Below are 26,837 nucleotides of genomic sequence, written 5' to 3' on the forward strand. Positions count from 1 at the left end.
CTCCCTCTGCTCCTCCTCCCTCTGCTCCTCTCCATACTCCCTCTGCTCCTCCTCCCTCTGCTCCTCCTCTCCTGCTTACCCCAGCTTCTCTCCTCCCCTCTTTCCTGCTCCTTTCTTCCCCTCTTCCCATCTCTCTTCTCCCTCCTCCCCTTTTCCTCCCTTCCCCTCTCGTCCCCCTCCCCATCTCCTCTCTCTGGGCTCTGAGTCATGGGAAGCTCTTAAAGGTGGCACTTGGAGGAGACTGGGGTCTCCAGCCCCAAGTCCAGGGTCTAAGTCCTGGTCAGCCCTGGGGCTTACCCCTGCCTTTGTGACGCGGTTCAGGACGACAGCACTGGGTGAGGTGGGAGTGTTGCTGAGTTCCCTGTGAGCTGTGTCCAAAATGTGGCCAAGGGCCTTTGTGGCCACGTGAGGTCAGGGCGGGTGACCGGAGGCCCAGCAGCCTGGGACTTGGAGACTTCCTTGGACCCGGCTGAGTCCGGACAAGAGACGATGGAGGAGGAGTGGGGTGTGGGCAGTGAGCTTGGTGTCAGCACCCAGAGGCAGCACACTCACCAACCAGCTCAGTCCCAGCGGCCTGACCCTCAGCCCAGGTCTGCTGCTTGAGCCCCACCTGGAGCGCAGTCCTGAGGGGGGGCGGGGCTTGAAGAGCTAACTGGTTGTGGAGACACACGGGGGGGCCTGGCGGCCCGAGGACATCCTCCTTGCAGCCCACTTTCCTCAGACCCAGGGACCTAGTCTTAGGGAGCCTTACAGCAGTCCTGGGCTGAAGCCGGTGTGCACACACAGCGTCCACAGCCTGGCTCGGGCCTGTACCTAGCTCAGAGGACCTGGACCTCACCACCTCTCTGCAGAGCACCCACCCCCACCCCTGGGCCTGCTCTGCTCGCTGCGCACACTCTGGGTGGGGGGTGATTTGTGGGAAGTTCCCCTCACCTCACCCCACTCCAAGTAGGGTGACAGGAGGCCTAATCCCAAAGCTGTTCAAGGAAGCATAGAGTCTCACCCTGGCCGAAGAGGCACGTCCTGTGCTCAGTGGACATTGCTTAGCTGCTGGGTCACTGAGCTGGGTCTCGGGCAGCTCCTTGCACAGGACATTGGCAGAAACAGTGTCTGTGATGGAAGAGATGGCCCCCAGGCCCGTACCTCAGCCTGCGCTCCTCCCTCGGCAGCCGCACACGGAGTACAGTGGACTCCTGGTCCCTAACTCTCCCCTCCTGAGAGCTTCTCAGCTCCGCCCCCCACAGCCAGGTTGTGTCAGAACTCCTAGGGCAGGGGCTCCCTGCCTGCTCAGCCCAGAAACAGCTTCTGGGGTGCTCTGAGCCTGCACAGCTATGCCTGCAACCCTTCCCCTGAAGCAAGAGAGTCTCTCACCTGCTCCTCCACCCAAGCCATCGGCCCTGTATGTGATGGGTCTCCTACAGATGGGGAAACTGAGGCTTCAAGCCGTACACTGCCCCAGTCAGTGAGAGAGCCTGAGGTGGGCCAGGGCCTCTGGGCCAGTGCACATCACTGTAGCCACGCTGGCCCTGGGTCAGGACATGGAGTCGATTTATAGGGGAGCTGCTGGGGCCCCACTATTGTCTATGGTGCCTCCCCAAGCACATCCCCTCGTGTCCCAATTTTCTGGAGAGGATTTCTCGGGAGCCCCATTTGCAGCCAGAAGGTGTGGCAAAGGGGGGGCCGGTGACATAAAGAGACAGAGTGCCCCTTCAGGGACCTGGAGACTTGGGCCTTATCAGTCCTTGTCCAGGTGGGAGGAGCCTGTGGACCGAGGTGACCCTACCTGGTCTTGCACAAAGGCCTTAGCAGTGCCACATGTGTCTCCGCCAGGCCCACCTGACCAACAGCTCCTGATACCTCTGACCTCCAGGAGAGGCAAGGGCAAGCACACACCTGTACACATATGCATGCCTTCTCTCCTCCTCATATCCCACAGGCTATCCAGCCACTTGTGTTTTCACTTACTGCCCTCTGGCGGCTGGACCAGGGTGTGCAGGAAGACTGGACACTGGGGCACTGGGGGACCAGGCTGGGGATGCAGCTACTTGGCCCACAGACTCTGCCAGCTGCCTGCCACGCACGCAGCTCTCTGGGTCAGCTGATGGTGGATGGTTCCAGCACATAAGCCTGGAAACGGCTGTGCTTTCTGGACCGGCACTGGGGACACAGGGGGTGGCCCCTGCTCCAGACTGTCCCACTGTTCCTAGAGCAGCCACTGTCCACCCAGCCAGCCAGGCCCCCAATGAGCTGCCGCCCCTCTGCCACCCCACCTCCTGCCTCCAGAGCTCTGTCTCTCCCTGATCTCTTCTCGTGGGTCCACTGGCAGCGGACTGAGAGAGGGAGGGGGCTGGAGTCGGGGTCCGAGGGCATTTCCCCCCTCCATGCCTGTGAACTGAAGGGTTCCCTTTCTCCCCTGGGGGAAGTCGGCTCAGTCCAGTCCCTCCAGCTCCAGCTCCAGTGCAGACTCCAGTTCCGACTCGGACTTTGAACCGTCCCAGAACCACAGTCAAGGTGGGTGCCCGAGGGCTGGGGTGCTGGTTGTCAGAGGGGCTGCAGCCATCCTGCAGTGGACAGTCTGTCAGGGCTCAGTTGGGGTACTCCGTGTCTGGAAGCTGGATGAGGTGCTGGTGCCTGTGGTGGATGGGGTTGGGAGCCACTCCCCCCTCAGTGGCCGCCATGCAGACCACCACAGTAGGTTGCCTTTGCATGTAGGCAGGGGTGTGGCTGCCCACCAGTCCCTGCCCTCAGCTATTTTCCTCACGGTGGGGGAGGGCTCAGCCTGCCCCAGAATGGGGAAGGGGCTCAGGTGGTGGTGGGAGCCCATGAGGACCTCTGCAGACTGGGAGGTTTATCGTCCCAAGAATGGAACGAGCCTCCTCCCCGACAGCCTGAAGTCCTTTTGGGGGGTGGGCTCAGGGTGTGCATGTTGGGGGGGCCTGGGAATGTGCTGCGCAGTCGCCAAAGGGACTGGGGGATGGGGTACAGGAAGCCCACACGCCCTCCAAGTGCTCTTATCTGGGGAGGGAGGGAGGGAACCTGCTGGAGCCCGATCACGTGACTAAGGTAATTGAGGGCTTTGTGTCCCTCTGTTGCTGTGGTAACGAGGATATAAACCAAGATGCCGTCGTAGGGGACTGGGACTGCTGCCTCTGGAGAAAGGGGAGGACAGTGGGCTGGGAGACGCAGATGGGACCACCGAAGGGGTGGGCAGGCGGGACAGAGGGCTCTCCCTAGTCAGGGCTTCGATACTGGCTCTGTCTGAAGGCTGCCCATCAGGGTGGGAACCCCCATCTCAGCTTGGAGAGCAGAGGAGGGTCCCCGTCACCTCTGGTAATGGAGGCGCCTCTCGGCCCTGCTGCAGGCCCGGGCCCCGTGGCTGGGGGTCAGGGGCAAGAAGGTAGGGGATGGGAGAGGCCTGGGCCTAGAAGTGGGGGGGCCTGGGCCTAGAAGTGGGGTGGCCCGGGCCTCGAAGCGGGAGGTCTGTGCCTTCAGAGCTCCCCCCACTCCCTCCATCTCAGGCCCCCTGCGCTCCATGGTGGAGGGCCTGCAGTCCGAGGAATCTGACGAGGACGACTCTTCTTCAGGCGAGGAGGCGACTGGCAAAACAGACCCGGGCCGGGACTCCAGGTGCTTCAGAAAGTCGGATTGGGGGGCTTGCAGCGTGATGTCACACCCGGTGCAGGCACTCAGGGCTCAGCTGGCTAGAGGCCCTCAGGAGAACAGCGCAGGGTCAGGCAGGGTTGGGCGGGCCAGTGCCCTCCTGGCTTCTCCCACATAGGGGCCCATTGTTCACCATTGTCATTGGATGGTACTGACAGTTTGGCAGGGAGATGTGGGAATGTTCAGAGCAGTAGCTCATCATAGGAGGAGGAGTGAGGGAGCGGGCAGGACCAGTGGCCAGTGGACCGGTACTGGCCTATAGGTTGGAAAGGAGGAAGGTCCTACTGCTCTGGAATGGGTGGTCCCCAACTCCTCTGTGCACCAGTGCCACCCAGCCCCAGGTGGGAGTGACCCCACCACATCTCTCTCCTGGGAGAGACATGATTGAGGCTGAGGCAGTTGGTGTGGATGGTCCCTCACTAGTGTCGCTCCCATCCAACCCTAACAGCTGAGCATGGTGGGTGGCAGCAGTGGGGGGTGGACCCCCAGTGCAGGGCAGGTCCTCCAGAGGTGTCCTCTCCATGGGTGTGGATGTGTATTGAGCCAGGAGACATGTCTCCTGGGCCCTTTCGGGAGGGTGGAAGCATCATAGCACCCACCTGTGCCCATCTCGGGGGATGAACTCGGGGGCTTGAGCTCTCTTGTCCCAAAGAGAGTGGGGGTCCCTGAAGCTGACCTCTCTGGCTGGAGAAGTTTGTCCAGAGAGCTGTAGCACTGGGGAGGGAGGAGGAAAAGGAAGCACGCAGAAGGCGGGTGGACCCAGGCTCAACAAGATGCAGTGGGTGATGCTGGGGGGCCAGGGAAACCTAGGAAGGGAGCGCTTTCAGACTCTGCCCTCCACCCCCATCCAGTAACTGCTGGCTCCTCTTCAGTCTTAGTGGGGGAGAGGCGGCAACGGGGACTTGCCTAGCGTCTGCCAGAGTCTCTGAGTTGGATGCCCCAAGCCTATGCCATTGGACTTGGACCTGAGCCTGTCCTTAGATCCCACCAGGCGGAGCTGCTTAGAACTCAGGCCCCACACACAGGGTCGACTTATTGCGTTGGAAGGGCCGGATACTCAGCAACCACAGACCTAGGGGGCCTTGGGGGAGGGGACCGCTGGGCCTGTATGGTCTGAGCCCAGTTGAGGGGGCATGTGTGGGCCAGGGCCTGACTGTCCGTGTCCCGTGTCCAGACTGAGCTTCAGTGACAGTGAGAGCGACAACAGTGCTGACTCCTGCCTGCCCAGCCGGGAGCCCCCACCCCCCCAGAAGCCACCCCCACCCAACAGCAAGGTGAGCCAGGGCCCCACGGGCTGCTGTTCCGAATGGGAGTGAAGACCCCTGGGGGAGGGGTGGGCCTGGGGACTAGGACTCAGAGGCATGGGGGCTTCCTCCCCGCAGGGCTCAGGCCGGAGGAGCCCCGAGACTTGCAGCAAGCCGGAGAAGATCCTCAAGAAGGGGACCTACGACAAGGTAGCCGCACGGGAGGGGGAGGCGGGGCCCCGGAGACCACAGTCCCTCAGGTGGGGTGGACCTGGGCCCTGCCTCACTGACGCTGCCCTGTGCGCAGGCCTACACCGACGAGCTAGTGGAGCTGCACCGGAGACTCATGGCCCTGCGGGAGCGCAACGTTCTGCAGCAGGTACGCATGCTGGGGCTCGGCCAGGGATGGGGCCTGGCCCGAGCGGCCTTCCCACGCTTCAGTCTCACTCCATTGCCCGCCTTCCAGATCGTGAACCTGATCGAGGAGACCGGCCACTTCAACGTCACCAACACCACCTTTGACTTCGACCTCTTCTCCCTGGACGAGACCACCGTGCGCAAGCTGCAGAGCTACTTGGAGGCCGTGGCTACATGACCCGGGCCCGAGCCTGCGTCGGGGCCCACCTCCCTTCCTCTCTCTCCACGCACCCGCCCGCAGTGCTGCCTTAGTGACCGCTCTGTCCTCGGCCTGCACCGCCAGCTGCACTTTCTTCGGTGGTATCCGGCCCGCCCTCCCCACCGCTCCCCATGGGGGCCTCCCCCGGAGAGGGGTCTGCGTTGAAGGTGGTGCTGGGTCACTCTTGCAAAGTGGAAGGGATGCGACCAACTGCGGGCTCTTCATCCCATCTCGGGACCAGCCCCCGGGTGTGGCCCAGCTCCACAGTGGGGACGCGGTCCATCCCAGGCAGCCCACTCAGGCGGGGGACATGCTGGCACGAGGACCTCTGAGGGCTCTGCTGCAGCCCCCCTTCCTGCCGGCCCCAGGCTGCGCTGTATAGCCCTATCTATGTTATATATATTTGTGTCCACCGCGCGGGTCTGACCGTCGGTCAGGTGTGTGTCTCGGGCAGCAGTGGGTGGGGGGTGGACAAGGTTGGACATGTAGGTTACGGTGTCTCGACTGGTCTGTGGTGGCCGGAGCCGTGGAATACACCTCTGGGGCACCCATCCTGTGGCCTCCAGGGTGGCAGATGAACACTACCAACGGGGCGCTCGTCCTCGGGGAACCCCGGGCTAGTCAGACAGACCCTTGGTCCCCAGCCATCTGCATTGGCGCCCCAGGGCTCGTGCCACCTCCTCCTCCCTCAGGCCTCCTCCTTTTGTTGATCAAGTCTTCGAACTTTGAAACAATGAGCTTTTGCCAAATATGACAGGAAAGTGTGGAGCTTTTCAGGGAGCGTCAGGATTTGGTCAAGGCCCAAGTGTGGCTCTGGCTGCAGCAGGCGGCCTCCCCCCTGAGGCTCATACTGGCCCGGGGTTGGACCGGGCTAGGGCTCCTCCCCGCCACCTCCCTCTGCACCTGCCCGTGCCCTGTTTTAGCCAGGAGTGAGAAGTGGGAGAGGCCAGGGTTCAGGGACACGCCTCTCTCTAGCCCCTTGTCTGATGTTAGGAATCCAGGCATTGGCGGTGGGGGGGGGGGTGGCTCCAGGAGGGACTCCTGTGTCTCCACATTCCCTGGTCCTCGCCGCTCTGCGTCCCATGTCGGGAAGACTGTGGTCGCTCCTGTGGGCGAGTCGTGCCTCCCTGACTGCCCCTGTGTCCCGTTCCGAGAACTTCCACAGGAAGCTGGGTAATTCCCACTCTGTCTTCCTCCTGACCCCACAGCCTTCAGGCCAGCAATACTCCCGAGTGGGGGCCTTTCTTCTCTAACAACTCTCCAAGACGTTGGACAGCTGTGCTGGCCTATTGTGGTGGTCATCAGTGCCCCCCAGGAAAGGCCTCCAACATGCTGAGCTCCAGGCAGCAGCAACCTGGGAAGCCCTCTGCCTCACAGGATGGTGGCCAGCCAGCCGACCTGCCCTACCTGCTGGTTCCAGGGCCCATTTCTCAGTTACCTCCTTGGCCAGAGAGCTCCCACCGCCATCCGCCAGAGCAGCTCTGTGATGGGCTGATGGACGGCCAGCCCAGTGGGTCCCACCTGCAGCATGCCCAGCTGCTCCCACTCCACCCTGGGCCCAAGAGGGCTCCGGGGACACTTGCATAGGAAGGGGCTGGCACTTTGTAATTGCCACGTGTTTTGTGTTAAGCCTCCCGTCCCCAGTGCAAATCCCTGTGTTTTGCTCTCCCGAACAAACATAACAAACTTAAAATCAACGCCTGAAAGCAAAAGGTATTGAATACCTTCTTCCTCTCTCCCCAGAAGGGTTTTTTTTAATCAAAGAATGTCTCCCCAGGAGTTGGGATGTCCTCGGGCCGAGACCAACTCCTGAATCAAAGGAATAAGGAGAATTGTGTTTGTAATAAGTCAGGATTGATTCTGTCCTGGATTTTAAACTTTTTTTTTGTTAACTTGTGAAATTATGGAGGAGTTTTATAGAAAAAATTGAAATAAAAGTCCAATGGAAAAGTCAGCCATGTAGTTGTGTGTGTCTGCCAGGTTTCTCCTGGGTAGCATTGTGGGCAGGGCCACCCATTGGGGGTGTGACCCCTTCTCCCAATCCAGAGATTTCTAACTCATTGATGAGGAGATTGGTGACTAGGCCTGATGTGGCCCTAGCAACACGGATTGGGATTGTGGACGAAGTTGGCATCCTGGAGGGATAGATCCTCCAGAAATCCAAGAGAGACAAGAAGGCAGAGGATTCATTGGTCCTGGGCCCAGCTTTCTGTGCTGTGCCCTCTACTGGGAAGCCGGCAGCAGCCCTGTGAGAGTGGAAAAGCAAAGCCGATATTCTAAGATGGGTGGGTGGAGGGGAGACGGAAGGATGGATGAGTGGGTGAATGGACGATGGATAGGCAAGCTGGTGGATGGATGGGGGCTAGGTAAGTGAATAGAAAGACGGGGGAGGTGAGTGGATGGATGGGTGAATGAACAGTGGGCTGGGTGCGTACATGGATGAACAAATGGATGGGTAGGTTGGTGTTCGATGGATAGTTAAGTGAATGGATAGGCGTGAGTGAAATGGTAGCTACATGGACAGATCAGTGGGTGGTTGAGTGGTAGGGAGATGGAAAAGAAATTTGGGTGAGGACACCCTTGCCAGGTGTCAGTGGTGGGATACTGCTGTGGACTGAGCAGGAGAGCTGAGTGAACCCTGAGGACACAAAGCTCTCGTAGGCCCTGGATGAGCAGATCTCTGCACCGGGCTCCAACCCCACCCTCAGAAGCAGGCATTCCATAATCATGGCACAGGTCAGCACCCTCTGGCCACCCCACACACTGAGGCAGCTACTGGGGCACTTGGGCATATCTTCAGAAGGTTACTTACTGTCCAATGCCAGGGCTTTCCTGCCCCAACGTCTTTCTTCCCAGACACAGGGCTGTAGGTCTTTGGGAATAGTTTCTAATGAACTCCGAAAAGTAGGGATATAGACTGAAAGGGTCTAGGATAGTCCTTTGCAGTCCCCAGACTCCATAAGCACAGTTGGAGTATTTATATGTAGTAATATAGGGTGGCAGTGTAGGATAAGCACTGGACTGCTAACCTTCAGGTTGATGGTTCAAACCCACCAGCAGCCCCTTGGAAACCCTATACAGGGTCACTATGTGTTGGAACCAACTTGACGGCACTTAATATAGTTAGGTGAGGTTCTGGTGGTGCTGTAGGATAAGCACTGGACTGCTAACCACAAGGTCAGCAGTTTGAGCCCACCAGCTGCTCTGTGGGGGAAAGATGGGGCTTTCTGCTTCTGTGAAGATTTACAGCCTCGGAAACCCTGTACAGTACTTAACAATAGCAGAGCGAATCCTTGACCATCCTTCCCAATCACGGGTCTTGCTCAGGTTCATTGTTCCTGCCACTTTGGGTTTTGAGTGCCTTCTAACGTGGGAGGGAGGTCTGGTGGTGCTCTGGGTTAAGCATTGGGCTGCTAACCTTCAGGTTGTTGGTGCAAACCCACCAGCCACTCCTTGGGAGAAAGATAAGACAGCCACCACTCCCGTAAAAATGTGGGTTTCCCTCCCCACCCCCAACCTGAGGGAATCTTACAACGTCCTCTGTAGGAGGCCTATGCCCCTCACCCTCAACACTGCTGGCACAGAGCCCGGATCTTTCTCTGTGGTAGGGATCGTCCTAGACCCTGAAGGGTGTTGAGTGGTACCTCTGGCCTCCACCCTCTCGATGCCAGTGTTACCCCAGTTGTGATACAAACATCTACCCAATCAAACCAGTTACATCAGAGTAGAACTGCATGCTCCTGGGGGTTCAACGACCCTGTTCGCAGAACCACCCCTCCACACACCCAGCACCTCCCACCCCACCCCACCCCCTGCAGTCCCACTGAGAGCTATGACTTTAGCGAACCCATTTTATTACTTTTCAATGTACATTTCAAACTCTTGCCCTGAGAGTGGCCCCTCACCCGCAGCAATGCCCCGCGCTGCGAGCGCGGTTCCAGTGAGGTCCACTAGGGGGCGAGGGAGGGCTGGGATCCGGAGGCTCCCAGCCGACCAGATTCCAAGGGTGCCCGGCAGCCGCTAGTCCTTTTTGTTCCCCTCAGTGTACAAGCTCTGAATTTCCGTCTGGTATATTTTGGCCACGACCGCCCGCTTTAGCTTTGTGGTTGCTCCTGGAACGGAAACAAGTCTGAGGTGGGCTTCCCTCTGCTCTTCACAGGACCCCCAAGGGGATTAGCACCGCTGTCCACCAGCCAGCAAGGGGCGGAGGGCACAGCCAGTGTCCAGGACACAGTGTCAGGGGACTTAACACGTTTGGCTGAAGAAACAGCGGAACAGGACTGGGTCACCTTACGCCGACCTGAAGAGCATATGGTGCCCCAGTCCTGAAAAAAGTTCTGTTTCTCCACAGTTCACCGCTGTTGCAGCCAACCCAATCGTCCATGAGGGCCAGGAGCCAAGGAGACGCTGCTTAACCTCACCGCTGCCGGGGGACCCACGGACCACCGAGACAAACCAGGTGCCCTGGATTCCGACTCATGACGACCATACGTGTGTCAGAGCAGAACTCTGCTCCACTGGGTGTTCATGGCTGATCTTTCAGAAGCACATCACCAGCCTTTTCTCCCAGAGACTCTTCTGGGTAGATTTGAACCACTGACCTTACCATTAGCAGCCAAGAACGCAACCATTTTTCCCTAACAGGGGACATCACTCCCCATACTCAGGCTGGGGCAAAATGCATTTTAACAAGCAGATGTGAGCGGCCCTTGGCCCACACTAGGAAAAGCTGGTCTGAAGGGTGAGTTCTTAGCCTGCCCTTTGACACAGTAGTGGACTCCAACTGCCCATACGGGTGGGTGGGTGGGGGAGATGCACCCAAGAAGGGAGTACCGTTGAGTTACCCTGGACTTGGGTCAACCTCACATATGTCAGAGTAGAACTGTGCTCCCTATAGTGTTCAGTGGCTGATTTTTCAGCAGGCATTTCTTCCAAGGTGCTTCTGGGTGGACTCGAACCTACAACCTTTCAGTTAGCAGCCCAGCGTTAATCAGTTGTGTTACCTAAGAACTCCTTGGCATCCTGTAGCCAAGACTTCAGACATGGTCTGGTGACCCATACATAGCCCAGTCACTGAAGCTACACTGAGGCAGGGGTCGTCCTCCCCGGACTCCATCACGTGTACCACTTACTCACCGAGCTCCCCACCAGCCACTGAGAAGTCATTGTCTAGGATTTTCCACTTGATGATCTTTGCACTCTCCTCAGTGGTCCGGGCGTTGGTGGTGTCGATGGCCTGATCGATGAACTTGGTGATGATGGGGTCACGATTATACAGGACATCCGTCAGCCTGGTGGACGAACTCTTGAGACGCCGGCAGAACATGACAGCTTCGCTGGTCAGGGCGTTCCAGGGTTCCCCTGACTCTGGGCTAACTTGGCACTGTGGGACAGGGATGAAGGCTCAGGCTGCTATCCACACCCTGAGCCCAGCACACCACGAAGGGGTCTTTGGTCACCATTGTTATTCATTTGCTCAGTACTGTCTCTGGGATGTTGAGAGAGAGAGAGAGTGTGTGTGTGTGTGTGTGTGTGTGTGTTTAAATCCCAGCCACTTGTCAGCGATCTGACTCCAACTCACTGAGACCCCGTAGGTCTCAGAGTGGGATTATACTCCACAGTGTTTTCAGTGGCTGACTTTTAAGACAGAGATCACCAGGCCTTCGGAGGCACCTTGGAGTGAACTCAAACCCTCCCACCCCCTCCATCTCTCAGCAGCCGAGCATGGTCACTGTTTGCAGCAACCAAGGACTCTGAGATGTTTTTCTTGTATGCCTGTCCCTTCCCCACAAAGGTCACATCTCTGGGGTCCCAAGAACCCCAAGAACCAGGGAGTGGACTTGAAACAGGCAGACTGGGATGGACAAATTGCGTCTCCTCTGCAAGCCCCCCTTTCTACAGTACATCCACAGAGCAATACTCCAGCCCCATCTGAGCGCTTGCTCACTCGCATCCCAGGTTGTTGTGAGGACCAAAGATAGCTTACCTTGAGCGTGAACAAAGCACACAGGTACGGGGCGTCCTGGCCCACTACCATGACGTAGCGGACGATGGGGATCAGCTTCTTCAGCTGTTCCTCGATGGGTACCGGATTGACCTTCTCGCCTGATTTTAGGGTGATGATGTCTGTGTGGAAAAGAAGGAAGGCTTGGTCTCTGAGATGCCTCATCCAGTGGGGGACCGTCCCCCCTCCTCACCTTGGACACTTCCTGTGAGGAACAGGAATTTGCTGTGATCCTGGAAGCCCAGGTCCCCTGTGTACAGCCAGCCAGAGGCATCCACCTTCTCTTTGGTGCTGGCCTGGTCATTGAGGTAGCCCATGAAGATGTGCCGGCCCCAGACGTGGATGGCCCCAACACCTTGTTCGTTCTCTTCATGCACCTTGGTTCGAGTGCCGGGCAGCCCCTTCCCACAGCTGGGGGGCAGTAGGCAGGGAGGGGTGTCACAAGAAGCCAGACTTGCCTATGCCATGAACTTGGGGTCCCCAAGAGCCCTCCACTACTAGGGTGCTGGGTGGAGGAGGGAGGGTCCCGCAGTTCCTGACCCACTCACCTCCCTTGTCCCGTTGTTCATGCAACCACCCAGATTCTGAGTCTCTGTTGACTCAGCTCCTAGGGCCCCACTTGTGGGGGCAAGGGGAGGTGACCTGTGGGCCAGGGGTCTCTCCAGCAGTCTGGAGAGGGGGCCTTCTCTAATGCAGCAAGTCTCTGATCTCTCCAACTCAGAGCCAAGCTCACAGAGGATGTGGGTGATCCCACCCAGCTTCTGGACTCTAGAGCCCACAGGTGAGAAGAGGACAAGACATAGGGCTGCTCAAGGCATTATTTGGATGGAAGGAAGGCTTTTGGGCAGAGGAGAGAGTGAGAGACCCCCCAAGCCAAAACAAAACCCACCGTGCTCAAGTCAATTCTGACTCCCAGCAGCCCTCTAGGGCGGAGTAGAATTGCTCCATTGGGCTTCAGAGGCCACCCATCATTGTGGACCCAGACTGCCCACCTTTCTCCCAAGAAGCAGCTGGTGGGTTCAAACCACCAACCTTGCAGCGATCCAATCTCAAAACCCACTACGCCACCAGGGCTCTTTTGAGGGACCCCAGTGTCCTGTTTATTTCCTGGCGAGCCAGGCAATGGGGTTCTTAACCACGCTGAGCCCAAGGGTCCTCTTGGGGCTCCTGGACACCCATCCCTGGACTGCTTTCTTCCCAGGAGGATCTGGGGGAAGAGCCAACACCCAGGACACACTCTGAAAGGGCAGCAAGGAAGCCAGTTTCCATCTCCAACACCTATCACAATGCAACTCCTCCGTGTGTGCTCAAATGTTTTCCCAAAGAACGAGCAAGTCGCTGTCCGACTGAATCAATGAACGGGGACAGACTCTGTGGGACACCCATATTTGCTTTCACATATGTTGGTCCTAACTTGATAATTGCGGTCGAGTCGGCTCCAACTCGTGACAACCCAAAACACTGCCATTCTTCCGATCGCTGGTCCACTAGAGTCCATGGACGACCACTGTGTATTCTGACTGCCCGCCAATCTAACGGGACTCTTCTGTCAACACTCTGTGAGACAATGTTTGGTTATGATGCCGATGTTTGGAAGCAGATTGCCAGACCTTTCTTCCTAGTCTTTCTTAGTCTGGAAGCTCCACTGAAACTTGTCCACCATGGGTGACCCTGCTAGTATTTGAAATCCCGGTGACAAAGCTCCCAGTCTCACAGCAACACACAAGCCATCGAAATATGATAAACTGACGGAACAGAGGTGGGGGCTGGAAGAATGATCCCACTTACCCTTGACTTACTTATCTATAGTGGTATTGCATGGACTTACATTGTTGTTGTTGTTAAGTGCCATAGAGTTGGTTCTGACCCATAGCGACCCTGCATAGGGTTTCTGAGGCTATAAATCTTTACAGGAGCAGAAAGCCTCATCTTTCTCCCGTGGAGCAACTGGCAGTTTCGAACTGCTGACCTTGAGGTTTGCAGCCCGATTCGTAACCACTACGCTACCAGAGCTCCTTATGGACTTACATATCCTGGGGTTCCCACTCTGACCTCAGACCTCCACACACCATCTCCAGCCAGTGGGTGGAGCTTAACCCTGCTGCTGACTCCAAGCCCTTCCTTTAGTCCCCACACCTGTCCCCATGTCTGTTGGGCATCTCTGGGCTCTGAGTGTGGAAGTGCTTTGTGTTCAGCTGGGAAGTGACATGCCGTGTGATATTGAAAGGAAGCGGGCTGAGGGACAGTCCCTCATCTGCTTCCTTTCCCTCTGCAAACTCCCGCTTCCATGTGACAGGGAATGTATGTGGTGGTGGTGGTGCCTGAACTCAACCAGTGGTGTGGCAGCTGGCCTCCAAGATGGCGCCCAAAGGCCTAGGATCCTCGTTCTTGTGTAGATACTTCCAGGGTTGACTCAGGTGGCCAGTTAAATAGGGTGGTCATAATAGGATTTTACCCAGGAGTCCTGGAGTGGCGCTGCTGGTTATTGTGTTGGAGTGCACTTGAACCGTGAGGTCGGCGGTTCAAACTCACCAGCTGCTCCTCAGAAATCCTATACAGGATCACTATGGGTCAGAACCGACTCTATGGCACTTAACAACAAGAGGACTGCCAAAGCAAATATGCCCAATTAAATTTGAATTTCAGGTAAAAACCAAGTTTTTAATGATAAGTGCAGCCCAAATATCACATGGGATATACTTATGTTAAAAAGTGATTTTTTAAAAATGTATATCTATATATTTTACATGTGTTGCTTGAAATTCCAATTTAACCAGGCATCCGCTATTTTAATTTGCTAAATTTGGCAACCCTAGGCAACACTGTGGCTTCCACTTGCTATGTCTTGAACCCTAAGCTGTCCTGTGGAGGGTTCAGGGAGCAAAGAACCAAAGCCACCTGACAACAGACAGCGGGGAGCTGAGACCTCCTGCCAACAGCCACAAGGGGGAGCCACCTTAGAAGAGGTCCCTTCTGCCCCAGTCCAGGCTTCAGTCCATGTGACTGTGTCACCCTGGGAGACCTCCAGCCAGATACACACAGGTAAATCTGTTCCTGAATTTGGACCCATAGAAACTGATATAGTGTCTCCCACAGCAATTGTATCTACCTGGTTGTCTCACTAGAAACCAAGGTGTCCAAAATAATCCACCATTATTAAAAATACTAAAATTCATGGCTGGCAGATCAATTTCAACTCACAGCAACCCTATAGGACAGGGTAGATATGCTCCTTAGGGTTTCTGAGACGGTAAATCTTTACAGAAGCAGACAACCTCATCTTTCCCCCTCAGAGCAGCGGCTGGCTTTGAACCGCTGACTTTTCAGTTAACAGCCCAACTTTAAACCTCTGGCACCTGCCTCCTTATTATTTAAAATGCTGTTGTTAAGTGTTATTGAGTCAATTCTGATTAATAGCAACCATGTATAGGGTTTCCAAGGATTGGTGGGTGGGTTTGAACTTCCGACCTTTTGGTTAGCAGTCCAGTGCTTATGCTATGATGTTGTTATTAAGTGCCATCAAGTTGGTTGGACGCATAGCGATCCTATATAGGATTTCCGGGGAGCAGCTGGTGAGTTTGGACCTTGTGGTTCACAGTCCATTGCTGATCCTACAGCGCCACACTTGGAGTTCTGTAAGTTAAGTGCTGTTGAGTCAGTTCTGACTCATAGTGACCCTGTATAGGGTTTCCAAGGAGCGACTGGTGAGTTTGAACCACCGACCTTGTGGTTCAAACCGACCTTACAGTCCAGTGCATTAACCCACAGCACCACATTAGGAGTCCAGTATTCCTATTGTTGTTGTTGTTAAGTACCTTCTAGTCGGTTCCGACCCATAGTGACCCTGTATAGGGTTCCACGTAAATTTAAAAAAAACCAGGTGCAGTGGAGGTTCAGGGGTCTAAGTCGCGCCTTCCATAAGGGAGACCCAGGCTCTTCCCAGCCAGTGTTACTAACTGAACAGGTTTCAGCAGAGGTTGTAGACTAAAACAGACTAGGAAGAAAGACTTGGCAATCGACTTCCGAAAATCAGCCCAGGCAAACCCTGTGGATCACAGAGGTGGGATCCGACACGGATGGCGCGGGTGGCACAGGATTGGACAGTGTCTGGTTACACTGCGCAAGGGGCGGGCTCAACAAGGAATCGAAGCTCAGCTCCTAAAGAGTTCCCGCCCCTCAGCGAGGGAGATCGTGCAGAGCCCCACCTCAGCAGCTGGAAGGCCTGGCCGCTGTTGAAGGAGTGGACGCCGGTGCATTCGTCCAGGCTGTACAGCTCGAAGATGGGGATGTCGAGGCTGAGGAAGTAGTGCAGTGCATTCTCAGGAAGTCCCAGCCCCGTGTTGAAAAGCTGCCGGCATTGGTCCAGGCCCAGGAAGCGCCGGGCTGGGCGGAAGGTCAGCCTACTGGCCAGGCAGAAACACAGCGGCGGCTGGATCTGCCTTGAGACAAGAGATACGAGGAGCAGAGAGCCTGGCCTCAAACACCCATCAGCTCCCCCACGCCCCCTAGTGGCAGCCCGGGCCCCGGCCTCACCTGCTTCCTGTTGACCTGCAGCCCTAGCCTCATGGCCCACTTGTTCAGCTTCCTGCGGAACGGGGAAGCGGCCAACTGGGCCTCCCTCAACCCATCCAGCATGCGGTCCCAGACCTGAGGGACGCCGTAGAAGGTGGTGGGCCGCACTTCCCTCAGAGTGTCCAGTAGGGAGCCCTGCAAGGCAACGGACCGGTCAGTGACGGTGCGTGCCACTCCCCCCACCCCAGCTCTGTCTGGCATTCAGCGCCCCTGACTGACCATAACGGGCCCCATTCAGGTTCAGTCCTGTATTTGGTGAGTAGGGACAGCCCAGCTCCACGCGAATCCACGAGGACCATGAGCTCCAGCTACCCGTGCCGGCAGCCTGGCTCTGCTCACATGCATTTGAGGTGCAGCCAGGTGGTTGTGTATTTCTGTGACTGATGTCCACCCCCTCCCAGGAATGCTGAGTGGAGGGGAGGGTCAGTGAGGGGGAGAGGGATGCACAGAGATGGACAGAGACACAGAGACGGAGTATTTTGTATGCAGTGAGACCTTTCTGTGGGTCACATCATGGTGGACACAAGACAGGATGAACTTGTCCGAGCTGGTAGGACTACTAGGGTGGCCCATCTCCTGGGCTATGGACTCTATAGTTAGTAAGCATGCATTGTTATGCTGCCCTCTGTTGTGACCATGCAGCACAGGATCCCAAGGTGTTACCACCAGGAGATTCCCTGTGAACCTCAACATGCTCTAATTAACAAGGGGGAGAGGGAGAGAGAATAGGAGAGAGGATCCTAGAAGACAAGCTCGTTTTTACCACAGTTGCTAAGTCTTGTCAATTACAGAAAGGTCGGCAGTTTGAACCCACCAGTCGTTCTGCTGTCAGGAGAAAGAGGAGGCTATCTGCTTCCTGTCTCAGAAACCCTACATTGCCCTATAGGATGGCTGTGAGTTTGGAATCGACTAGCTGGCAGTAGGTAGGTAGGTTGTCAGTTACCAAGGAAGATTCCCCGGCAACCACAAAACTTCTGAGCTCACCGGAGGCAGCTGGGCTGTAGCAGGTCCCCAAACTCCAGCCCTGCTGTTTGGTTTTTTTTCTGCCCCTGAGCTAAGACCACTGCTGCATTTTTAAATGGTTGGGGGTGCCGGGGATGCAAGAAGAATAACACTCATGCCACATAAAAATAACGTAAAATTCCAATTTCCACATCCATCGGCACAGCTTTGCGTTTCTTTTCCCCAGTGAGAAATTTGTTCTGACTCCTGTTACTGCTGCTAGCTGCCAGCAAACTGGCCCTGGCTCATGACAAACAGAACGGATAGCTGCCTCGTTCCTGCGTCACCTGTGTGATCACTTGGGGGTCAGTCTTCTCACTGGCTGATTTTCAGAAGTCAATCGCCAGACCTTTCTTCCTGGTCTGTTCGAGTTAGGAAGTTCCTGAGTCTCATGCATACCTCCGCAGACAGACTGGTGTTGGCTGTACAGGAGAGATACTGAGCAGACCTGGCTCCTATAAAGCTCACACTTAGGAAACCCGTGAGGCAATTCTACTGCCACATGGGGTCGCTCTGAGTCAGAATTGATGACAACAGCCTCCCATGTCCTACGACATGTGCTCAGGTCAGCTCTACATCTTTGGATTACAGCTGAGGAAACTGAGACTCAGAAGGGGCAGGGCCCAGGACAAATGCCCAGTTGGAGGCAGGTCATGGAGTCCACTTGTTCACAGTAACTCCACGTGCACAGAGCAGAACTGCTCCACTGCAGTTATCGAGGCCTTTTGGCAGCAGATTGCCAGACCTTTCTTCCAATGCACCTCTGGGTGGGTTTGACCCAGGGACCTTGGATTCCATTTCTGGACTAAGCCTTCTGCTTGGGGTATCCGAAGTGGCTGCTGTCCACAGCGACTGCCAGGCTTACCCTCAGAGCGTCCGGCTGGGCAAAGTAGAGCGTCCCTCCCACTGCGATGGAGACCCACACATCAAAGAGCTGGGAGGTGATGCAGCTGAGTGGGAGGTAGCTCACAATGACCTCCTGGCCTCTGGGGGGGCAGTGGTATGGCAGGCTCTGGACAGTGGTCATGGCGGTCCAGGTAATCTGAAAGACCCCTGATCTGTTATCCCCATCCCACCCCCAGACCCCAGGTGTGATTGGCACCCCCCACCCCCGCCCTTCCTGCTGAGAGATACCCACATTGTCGTGACTGAGCATGATGACCTTCGGGGGGCCGGAGACGTTCAGCCTGTACACCAGCATGCAGCATTGGTTGGGCTTCTGAGAGTCGATGACTCTGTCTAGCACCTCATCCGAGATGCCGCCCGCCAGGTTCAGGAAGTCGGTCCACTGTGGGGAGGCCAGAGGGCTCACTGGGGCAGGAGCCAGCCCTGGAGATGCTCCCCAGAACCTCCCTCAGGCTGGGGACCTCAGTAATCAGTCTGGTGGCCTTGGCTCTGGGCTGGACCTCTCAGGGGGCTCTCACCCAGCATAGAACATGACTGAGGCCCCCATTCCTCCATGCTGCCCACCCTGGGTTTGGACGTACGGAATAGAGGTCCGGCTGCCCCATACGGATGACCTCCTTGTACTGGACAATGGCCTTGAGCTGTTTCAGGAAGCCCCGGATCTGCAGGACATGGGGATGAGGGCGAGAACCACTATCAGGTGTAGTTTCAGGCATACAGGGATGAACAGCAAGATGAGGGGCCCCAGGTGACCAGCTTTGACTCTCGTTATCCACACCATCAGTCGGTCACTGCTCATATTGATCCTATACGACAGAGTAGAACTGCCCCACATGGTTTCTGAGACTGTAAATATTTTTAGGAGCAGACAGCCTCATCTTTCTCCCAGAGAAGCTGGTGGGTTTGAACTACTGACCTTTTAGTTAGCAGTCCAATGCTTAGCCCATGGTGTCACTAAGGCTCTTAGCTTACTCCAGAGGGCGCGTACTAAAACCTATTACCATCACGTGGATTCTGACTCAGAGGAACTCTGTGAGGGGCCCTAGGAATTACCAGTCCCTGGAGAAGGATCTCATGCTTGGTAAAGTGGAGGGTCAGGGGCAAAGAGGAAGACCCCCCCCCCAAAGAAATAGATTGACACTATGCCAGCAGCAATGGACTCAAGTGTAGCAATGGTTGTGAGGCTGGCACAGGACCAGGCAGTGTTTCATTCTGTTGTACGTAGGGTCACTATGAGTCAGGACCGACTCTATGGCACCTAGCAACAACAATGGATATGCACAGCACATAATGTCGACTGCTTTTTTTGTTTATTTTTACCATTTTAAAGTACTCTTTTGTACATTTACAGTGTCTAAGAGGAACACCATATAAAAGAGATCGGTATTTAGAAAATATGGCCTTGGTGACAGAAATGATGTTGGAGTCACATGACAGAATCTTGCAAGACCAATGGCTTCTTCATTACAAATACCTTTTTTAAACAACATAAAAGACGACTATACACATGGACCTCACCAGATGGAATACACAGAAATCAAACTGTTTTGGAAGAAGTGCAGCCAGAGTGCTCCTTGGAGGCCAGGATGGCTAAGCTTCGTCTCTCCTACTTTGGACATATTGTCCGGAGGAAACAGTCGCTGGAGAAGGATGTCATGCTGGGTAAGGTGGAGGGTCAGAGAAAAAGAGGAAGACCCCTAACGAGATGGATCAGCCAGGTGGCATCATTGATGGCGTCTAGTGTGGCAGCGGTAGTGAGGTTGGCCCAGGATCGAGCATTGTTTCGTTCTGCTGTGCATGGGGTCGCTATGAGTCGGTTCTGACTCGATGGCACCTGACAACAACAACAACAACATGAGTCAGAACTGACTCAACGGCATTTAACAATAACAACAACACATAAGAGGTGATGGAGAAGAAACTCAATATCATCAACCAAAACAACACCAAGGTCAACTGTGAAACAGACCCTCAATTGCTCACTTGCAAGTTCAGGCTGAAGCTAAAGAAAATTAAAACAAGCCCACGAGAACCAAACTATGTCCTTGAGTACGTCCCACCTAAATTTAAAGATGATCTCAAGAATAGATTTGACATACTGAACTCTGATGACTGAAGACCACAAGAGTCGTGGGATGACATCAAGATCATCATACAGGAAGAAAGCAAAAGGTCACTAAAAACACAGGAAAGAAATAAACTACCAACCAAAGTGGATGTCAGAAGAGACTCTGAAACTTGCTATTAAATCTAGAGAAGGTAAAGTAAATGGAGGAAATGATGAAGTAAAAGAATGGAACAGAAAATTTTCAAAAGGACAGCTTGGTAAGACAAAATCAAGTATTATAATGAAATGTTCAAAGACCTGGAGGTAGAAAACCAAAAAGGAAGAACACGCTCAACCTGAAAGAACTAAAGAATACTTGAAGCTTGACTTGCAATATTAAAGGAGTAGGTATGGATTGAGCCTCAATGTAAAGAAAATGGAAATCCTCACAACTGGACCAATAAATAACATCATGATAAACAGAGAAAAGATTGAAGTTGTAAATTGCATGCATCATCAAAAAGAACTTACCAAGATCTGTCTTGAAGTACAACGCTGTCTGTGATAGGGTAATATTCACACACCTATAAGGAAGACCAGTTAATATCACTATTATTCAAATTTATGCACCAACCACTAAATCCAGTAATGATGAAACTGAAGATTTCTACAAACTTCTTCAGCCTGAAATTCATTAAAGATGCAATCAAGATGTACTGATAATTACTGGAAACTGGAAAGAAAAGGGTGGAAACAAAGAGGAAGGATCAGTAGTTAGAAAATATGGCCTTGGTAATAGAAACAATGTTGGAGATCACATGATAGAATTTTGCAAGACAGATGACTTCTTCATTGCAAATATCTTTTTAAAAGATATACCTCAAATATTCTCAACAGATGAAATACACAGAAATTAAATTGACTACATCTGTGGAAAGAGATGGTAGAAAAGCTCCCTATCATCAGCCAAAACAAGACCAGGGGCAGACTGTGGAACAGACCATCAATTGTTCACAAGCAAGTTCAGGCTGAAGCAGAAGAAAATTCAAACAGGTCCACAAGGGCCAAAATATGACCTGGAACGTAGCCCACTTGAACTTAGAGATCATCTCAAGAACAGATTTGATGCATTAGACACTAATGACCGAAGACCAGAAGATTTGTGGGATGACATCAAGAACCTCATAGTGGAAGAAAACAAAAAGCCATTAAGAAGACAAGGAAAAAGGAAAAGACCAAAATGGATGTCAGAAGAGACGCTGAAACTTGCTCTCCAGTGTTTGTTGTTGTTGTTGTGAGGTGCCATCGAGTTGCCAACCCATAGCGACCTTATGCACAGCAGAGTGAAACACTGCCCGATCCTGGGCCAACCTCACTACTGTTGCCACGCTTGAGTCCATCGATGCTGCCACTTGGCCAATCCATCTCGCTGGGGGTCTTCCTCTTTTTCTCTGACCCTCCACTTTACCAAACATGAGATCCTTCTCCAGTGACTGGTCCCTCCTGACAATATGTCCAAAGTATAAGAGATGAAGTTTGACCATCTTGGCCCTAACGATTACTCTGGCTGCACTTCTTCCAAAACGTATCTATTGCTGTCCAGTGTAGAGATGCTAAAACAAACGAATGAAATGAGGAGATAAAGAGCTGAACAGAAAAATTCAAAGGGCAGCTCAAGAAGATAAAGTAAAATATTATAATGAAACATGCACTATTCTGTAGTTAGGAAACCACAAGGGAAGAACACTCTCGGCATTTCTTAGACTGAGGGAACCGTAGAAAAAATTCAACCCTCAACTTGCAATATTGAAAGATTTTAAGGGCAAAAATTTGAATGATGTAGACAGCATTAAAAGAAGATGGAAGGAATAAACAGAGTCACTGTACCAAAAAGAAACGGTCCATGTTCAACCATTTCAAGAGGCAGCATATGATCAAGAGCCAATAATACTGAAAAAAGTCCAAGGTGCACTGAAGGCATTGGCAAAGAACAAGGCCCCAGGAATTGATAGAATACAAATTGAAATCTTTCAGCAATCTGATGCAGCACTGGAGGCACTCACTCATCTTTGCCAAGAAATTTGGAAGGCAACTACCTGGCGGCCAACTGGTTGGAAGAGATCCATATTTGTGCCCATTCCAAAGAGAGGACAATATCACTCATATTCCATGCAAGTAAAGTTTTACTAAAGATAATTCAAAACCAGCTGCAATAGTACATTGATAGGGAACTGCCCAAAGATCAAGCCAAATTCAGACAAAGACATTTAATTAGAGATATCAAGGAGCTCTGGTAGCGTAGTGGTTACAAATCGGGCTGCGAACCTCAGGGTCAGCAGTTCGAAACTACCAGCTGTTTCACGGGAGAAAGATGAGGCTTTCTGCTCCCGTAAAGATTGACAGCCTCAGAAACCCTGTACAGGGTCGCTATGGGTCGGAACCGACTCCACGGCACATAACAACAACAACAACATTGCTCATGTTAGATGGATCTTGGCTGAAAGCAGAGAAGACCAGAAGGATGTTTACCTGTGCTTTATTGACTATGCAAAGGCTTTCAGTTGTATGAATCATGACAAGCTATGGACAGTATTGCAGAGAATGAGTATTCCGGAACACTTAAATGTTCTCGTGAGGAACCTGTACATAGACCAAGAAGCAGTCATTCGAACAGAACAAGGGAATAATGAATGGTTTATAATTAGAAAAGGTGCCCACCAGGGTTGTATTCTTTTACCATACAACCTAGATTTATTAAATCACCATAGATTTATTCAATCTATATGCTGAACAAATCATTCAATCGACATGCTGAGAAGCTGGATTATATGAAAACGTGAAATCAGGTTTAGAGGTAGACTCATTAACAACCTGTGATATGCAGATGATACAACCTTGCTTGCTGAAAGTGAAGAGAACTCAAAACACTTACTACTGAAGATCAAAGACCACAGCCTTCAGTATGGGTTGCACCTCAATGTAAAGAAAACAAAAGTCCTCACTACTGGACCAATAAATACCATCCATATAAATGGAGAAAGGATTGAAGTTGTCAAAATTCTTATTTTGCTCAAATCAGCAATCAACACTCATGGAAACAACTGCCAAGAAATCAAAAAACATATTGCATTAAGCAAATTTGCTGCACAAGACCTCTTATAAAGATGTCAGTTTGAAGACTAAGGTGCACCTGCCCCAAGCCATGGTATTTTCAGTAACCTCATATGCATGTGAAAGCTGGACAGTGAATAAGGAAGAATTGATGCATTTGAGTTATGGTGTCGGAGGAGAACATTGAAAGTACCATGGACTGTCACAAGAACACATAAATCTATGTTTGAAGAAGTACAGCCAGAATGCTCCTTAGAAGCTAGGATGGCCAGACTTCGTCTCTCATATTTTGGATATGCTATCAGGAGGGACCAGTCCCTGGAGAAAGATATCATGCTTGGTAAAGTGAAGGGTCTGAGACAAAGAGGAAGACCCCCCCCAACAAGATGGATTGGCACAGTGGTAGCAGCAATGGGCTCAAGTGTAGCGATGATTGTGAGGCTGGGGCAGGACCGGGTGGAGCTTCATTCTGTTGTGTACAAGGTCACTATGAGTTGGTACCTACTTAATGGCATCTTACAACGACAAATCATAAATATCACATGCAAGTAAAATTTTGCTGAAGATAATACAAAAATGGTTACAACAGTACACCAACAAGGAGCTGACAGAAATTCAAGCCTGATTCAGAAGAGGACCTGGAACTAGGGATATCATTGTTGTTGTTGTTGTTAAGTGCCATCGAGTCGGTTCCAACCCATAGCGACCCTGTATAGGGTTTCTGAGGAGCAGCTGGTGAGCTTGAACCGCCAACCTTGCAGTTCAAACGGCTTGACAGTCTGGCGCATTAACCCACAGCGCCACACCAGGACTCCAGGGATATCATGGCTGATGTTAAATGGATCTTGTTGAAAGCAGAGAATACCAGGAAGATGGTTACTTGTGTCTTATTGACTCTGTAGATCATGATAAGCTATGGATAACATTGTGAAGAATGGGATATTTCCGAACACTTAACTGTGCTCATGTGGAACGTGAGCATAGAACAAGAGGCAGTCATTTGAACAGAGCACAGGGATACTGACTGGTTTCAAATCAGGAAAGATGTGTGTCAGGGTTGTGTTCTTTCACCATACTTATTCACCCTGTATGGTGAGCATATAACATGAGAAGCTGATTATATGCAGAAGAACATGGCATCAGGATTGGAAGAAGACTCATTAACAACTTGCGATATACAAATGACACAACCTTGCTTTCTGAAAGCCAAGAAGACTCAAAGCATTTACTGATGAAGTTCAACGAATACAACCTTCAGTATGAATTGCTCCCCAACATAAAGAAAACAAAAATCCTCACAAATGGCCCAATAAATAAACGTCATGATAAACAGAGAAAAGATTGAAGTTGTCAAGGATTTCATTTTATTGAGGAACAATCAATACTCATGGAAGCAGCAGTGAAGAAATCAATGTATTTATTGTTTGATGCCTTTGAGTTGTGGTGTTGGAGGAGAATACTGAAAGTGCCATGGACTACCAAAAGAACCAATAGATCTGTTTTGGAAGAAGTGCAGCCAGAGTGCTCCTTGGAGGCCAGGATGGCTAAGCTTCGTCTCTCATACTTTGGACATATTGTCCAGAGGAAACAGTCTCTGGAGAAGGATGTCATGCTGGGTAGGGTGGAGGGTCAGAGAAAAAGAGGAAGACCCCCAACGAGATGGATCAGCCAGGTGGCATCATTGATGGCGTCTAGTGTGGCAGTGGTAGTGAGGTTGGCCCAGGATCAAACATTGTTTCGTTCTGCTGTGCATGGGGTCGCTATGAGTTGGTTCCGACTCGATGGCACCTGACAACAACAACATTGCATTGGGCAAATCTGCTGTAAAGAAAGAAACAAACAAACAACAACAACAACCAAAAACCTCTTTAAAGTGTCAAAGAGCAGTTTGAGGACTAAGGTGTACCTGAAGGAAGTCATGGAATGTTCAATTGCAGCGCATTCATGCAAAAACTGAACGATGAATAAAGAAGACCAGAGAATCGATGCGTTTGAAAGATGATGTTGGTGAAGAATTTGGACAGTACCAGTAAACTACCAGGAGAACAAACAAATCTATCTTAGAAGAAGTACAGCCAGAATGCCCCTTAGAATCAGGAATAGGGAGACTTTATCTCACATACTTTGGATATGTTGTCAAGAGGTACCTGTCCCTGGAAAAGAGGAAGACCCCCAATGAGGTGGACTGATACAATGGTTACAAGTATGGTGCAGGGGTGGGCTGTGGTTTGTTCTGTTGTACAGGGGGACGCTAAGGGTCAAAGGTGACGCAGAGGCACCTAAAAACAACAGCAAGAAGGACTGAATCAACACAATAATTCAAAGATATCCATTTTTTCTATGGTCTTCCTTATACAAGGGTGAATAAAAAATTATCTCTGGCTGTAGAATTTATCTTAATCAACTTTTAGAAAAGACAAATATATTTCGACATAATGTCCTTTTTTTCTAATAAATTTAGTACATCTGTCAACTAGCTTTCATGTGTCCTTATTTTTAAAAAAAATGTTTTAGGCTGAGCTGTGGTCTACTAATGCACTGCTTTCTTCACCCCTTCATCAGACGTGAATCTTCACTCTCAAAGGGCTGCTTTCAGGGGACCAAACAGGTGAAAGTCTGATGGAGCAAGATCAGGACTAGAGGGAGGATGCTTTAACACCCCAAAACAAAGTTTTTGCGGAGTGTCAACAGTGTGGGCAGAGGTGTGCAGATGTGCATTGTCATGCAAGTTCATTAAGACCCTTCGATAATAGTCCTCTGCATTTAATCCTAAATTTAGACTCAGTTCTTCAGTGAGCATCTCGCTGTAAAGAGTACTGTTGATTGTTGAACCTGTTCCAGTACTGGCCCTTGAGAATCTCAGAAACTGTAAGCATCAATTTTCCAGCTGATGGTTGACTTTTGAATTTTTTCTTGGTCAGTGATAAAGGATGTTTCCCTTCCATACTCTGCCGTTTACTCTCAGGCTCATGGAGATGAATCCACGTCTCATTACCAGTAATGATCTATTTAAAGAAACTTTTTCCTTCCTTCGAGTATTGGTCCAAATTTTGTTTGCAGATGTCCACGTTCACACCTGCACAGCAGTGACCTTGAACAGAAAGTGCTGATTAGACATGCAGACAACAGAATTTTAATGTAACCGGTGTGTGGATAATTTTTGACTCACCGTCATACACTGTCCAGCTTTTTCCTGCATGTGAGGTGATTGAAAATACAATGACTTGGATCAGGCACACGTTAGTCCTATAAATGACATCTTTTCTTTTGAACACTTGAAAGAGGTCTTTTGCAGCAGATTTGCCCAATGCAATGCCTTGTTTTATTTCTTGACTGCTGCTTCCATGGGTGTTGTTTGTGGGTCCAAGGAAAATGAAATCCTTGACAACTTTGACCTTTTCTCTGCTTTATCATGATGTTGCTTATTGGTCCAGCTGCATTATGGTGTCATTGTGTTGGCAAAGAATACTGAATGCACCATGGACCACCAAATCTATGTTCGAAGAAGTACAGCCAGAATGTTCCTTGTTGTTGTTGTTGTTATGTGCCGTAGAGTCAGTTCCGACTCAGCGACCCGGTACAGGGTTTCCGAGGCTGTAAATCTTTATGGGAGCAGAAAGCCTCATCTTTCTCCTGTGGAGCAGCTGGTAGTTTCGAACTGCTGACCGTGAGATT

The 26,837-nt window shown here is 52.0% G+C and overlaps 2 protein-coding genes across 2 annotated transcripts in view; one reads left to right on the top strand and one right to left on the bottom strand.

Moving 5' to 3' along the window:
- MLLT1 (myeloid/lymphoid or mixed-lineage leukemia (trithorax homolog, Drosophila); translocated to, 1) overlaps nt 1-5,499 on the top strand; it is a 51,488-nt gene extending 45,989 nt beyond the window's left edge. Inside the window, exons 11-16 of the mRNA XM_006869019.1 lie at nt 2,424-2,511; nt 3,519-3,627; nt 4,835-4,934; nt 5,043-5,114; nt 5,212-5,283; nt 5,371-5,499. Coding sequence (XP_006869081.1) covers nt 2,424-2,511; nt 3,519-3,627; nt 4,835-4,934; nt 5,043-5,114; nt 5,212-5,283; nt 5,371-5,499 — 570 coding nt within the window. The remainder of the gene's footprint in view (nt 1-2,423; nt 2,512-3,518; nt 3,628-4,834; nt 4,935-5,042; nt 5,115-5,211; nt 5,284-5,370) is intronic.
- Nucleotides 5,500-9,540: 4,041 nt separating this feature from the next.
- The window catches only part of LOC102820803 (long-chain-fatty-acid--CoA ligase ACSBG2-like), a 29,738-nt gene continuing 12,441 nt past the window's right edge, over nt 9,541-26,837 (bottom strand). The window contains exons 5-13 of the mRNA XM_006869020.1: nt 18,586-18,666; nt 18,237-18,386; nt 17,964-18,110; nt 16,058-16,231; nt 15,730-15,959; nt 11,718-11,935; nt 11,507-11,646; nt 10,657-10,903; nt 9,541-9,632 (exon numbers count right to left, since the gene is read on the bottom strand). Of these exons, the coding sequence (XP_006869082.1) occupies nt 9,541-9,632; nt 10,657-10,903; nt 11,507-11,646; nt 11,718-11,935; nt 15,730-15,959; nt 16,058-16,231; nt 17,964-18,110; nt 18,237-18,386; nt 18,586-18,666 (1,479 nt within the window). The remainder of the gene's footprint in view (nt 9,633-10,656; nt 10,904-11,506; nt 11,647-11,717; nt 11,936-15,729; nt 15,960-16,057; nt 16,232-17,963; nt 18,111-18,236; nt 18,387-18,585; nt 18,667-26,837) is intronic.

Source organism: Chrysochloris asiatica, unplaced genomic scaffold (assembly GCF_000296735.1).
Source record: "Chrysochloris asiatica unplaced genomic scaffold, ChrAsi1.0 scaffold00125, whole genome shotgun sequence".
Classification (NCBI taxonomy): Eukaryota; Metazoa; Chordata; class Mammalia; order Afrosoricida; family Chrysochloridae; genus Chrysochloris; species Chrysochloris asiatica.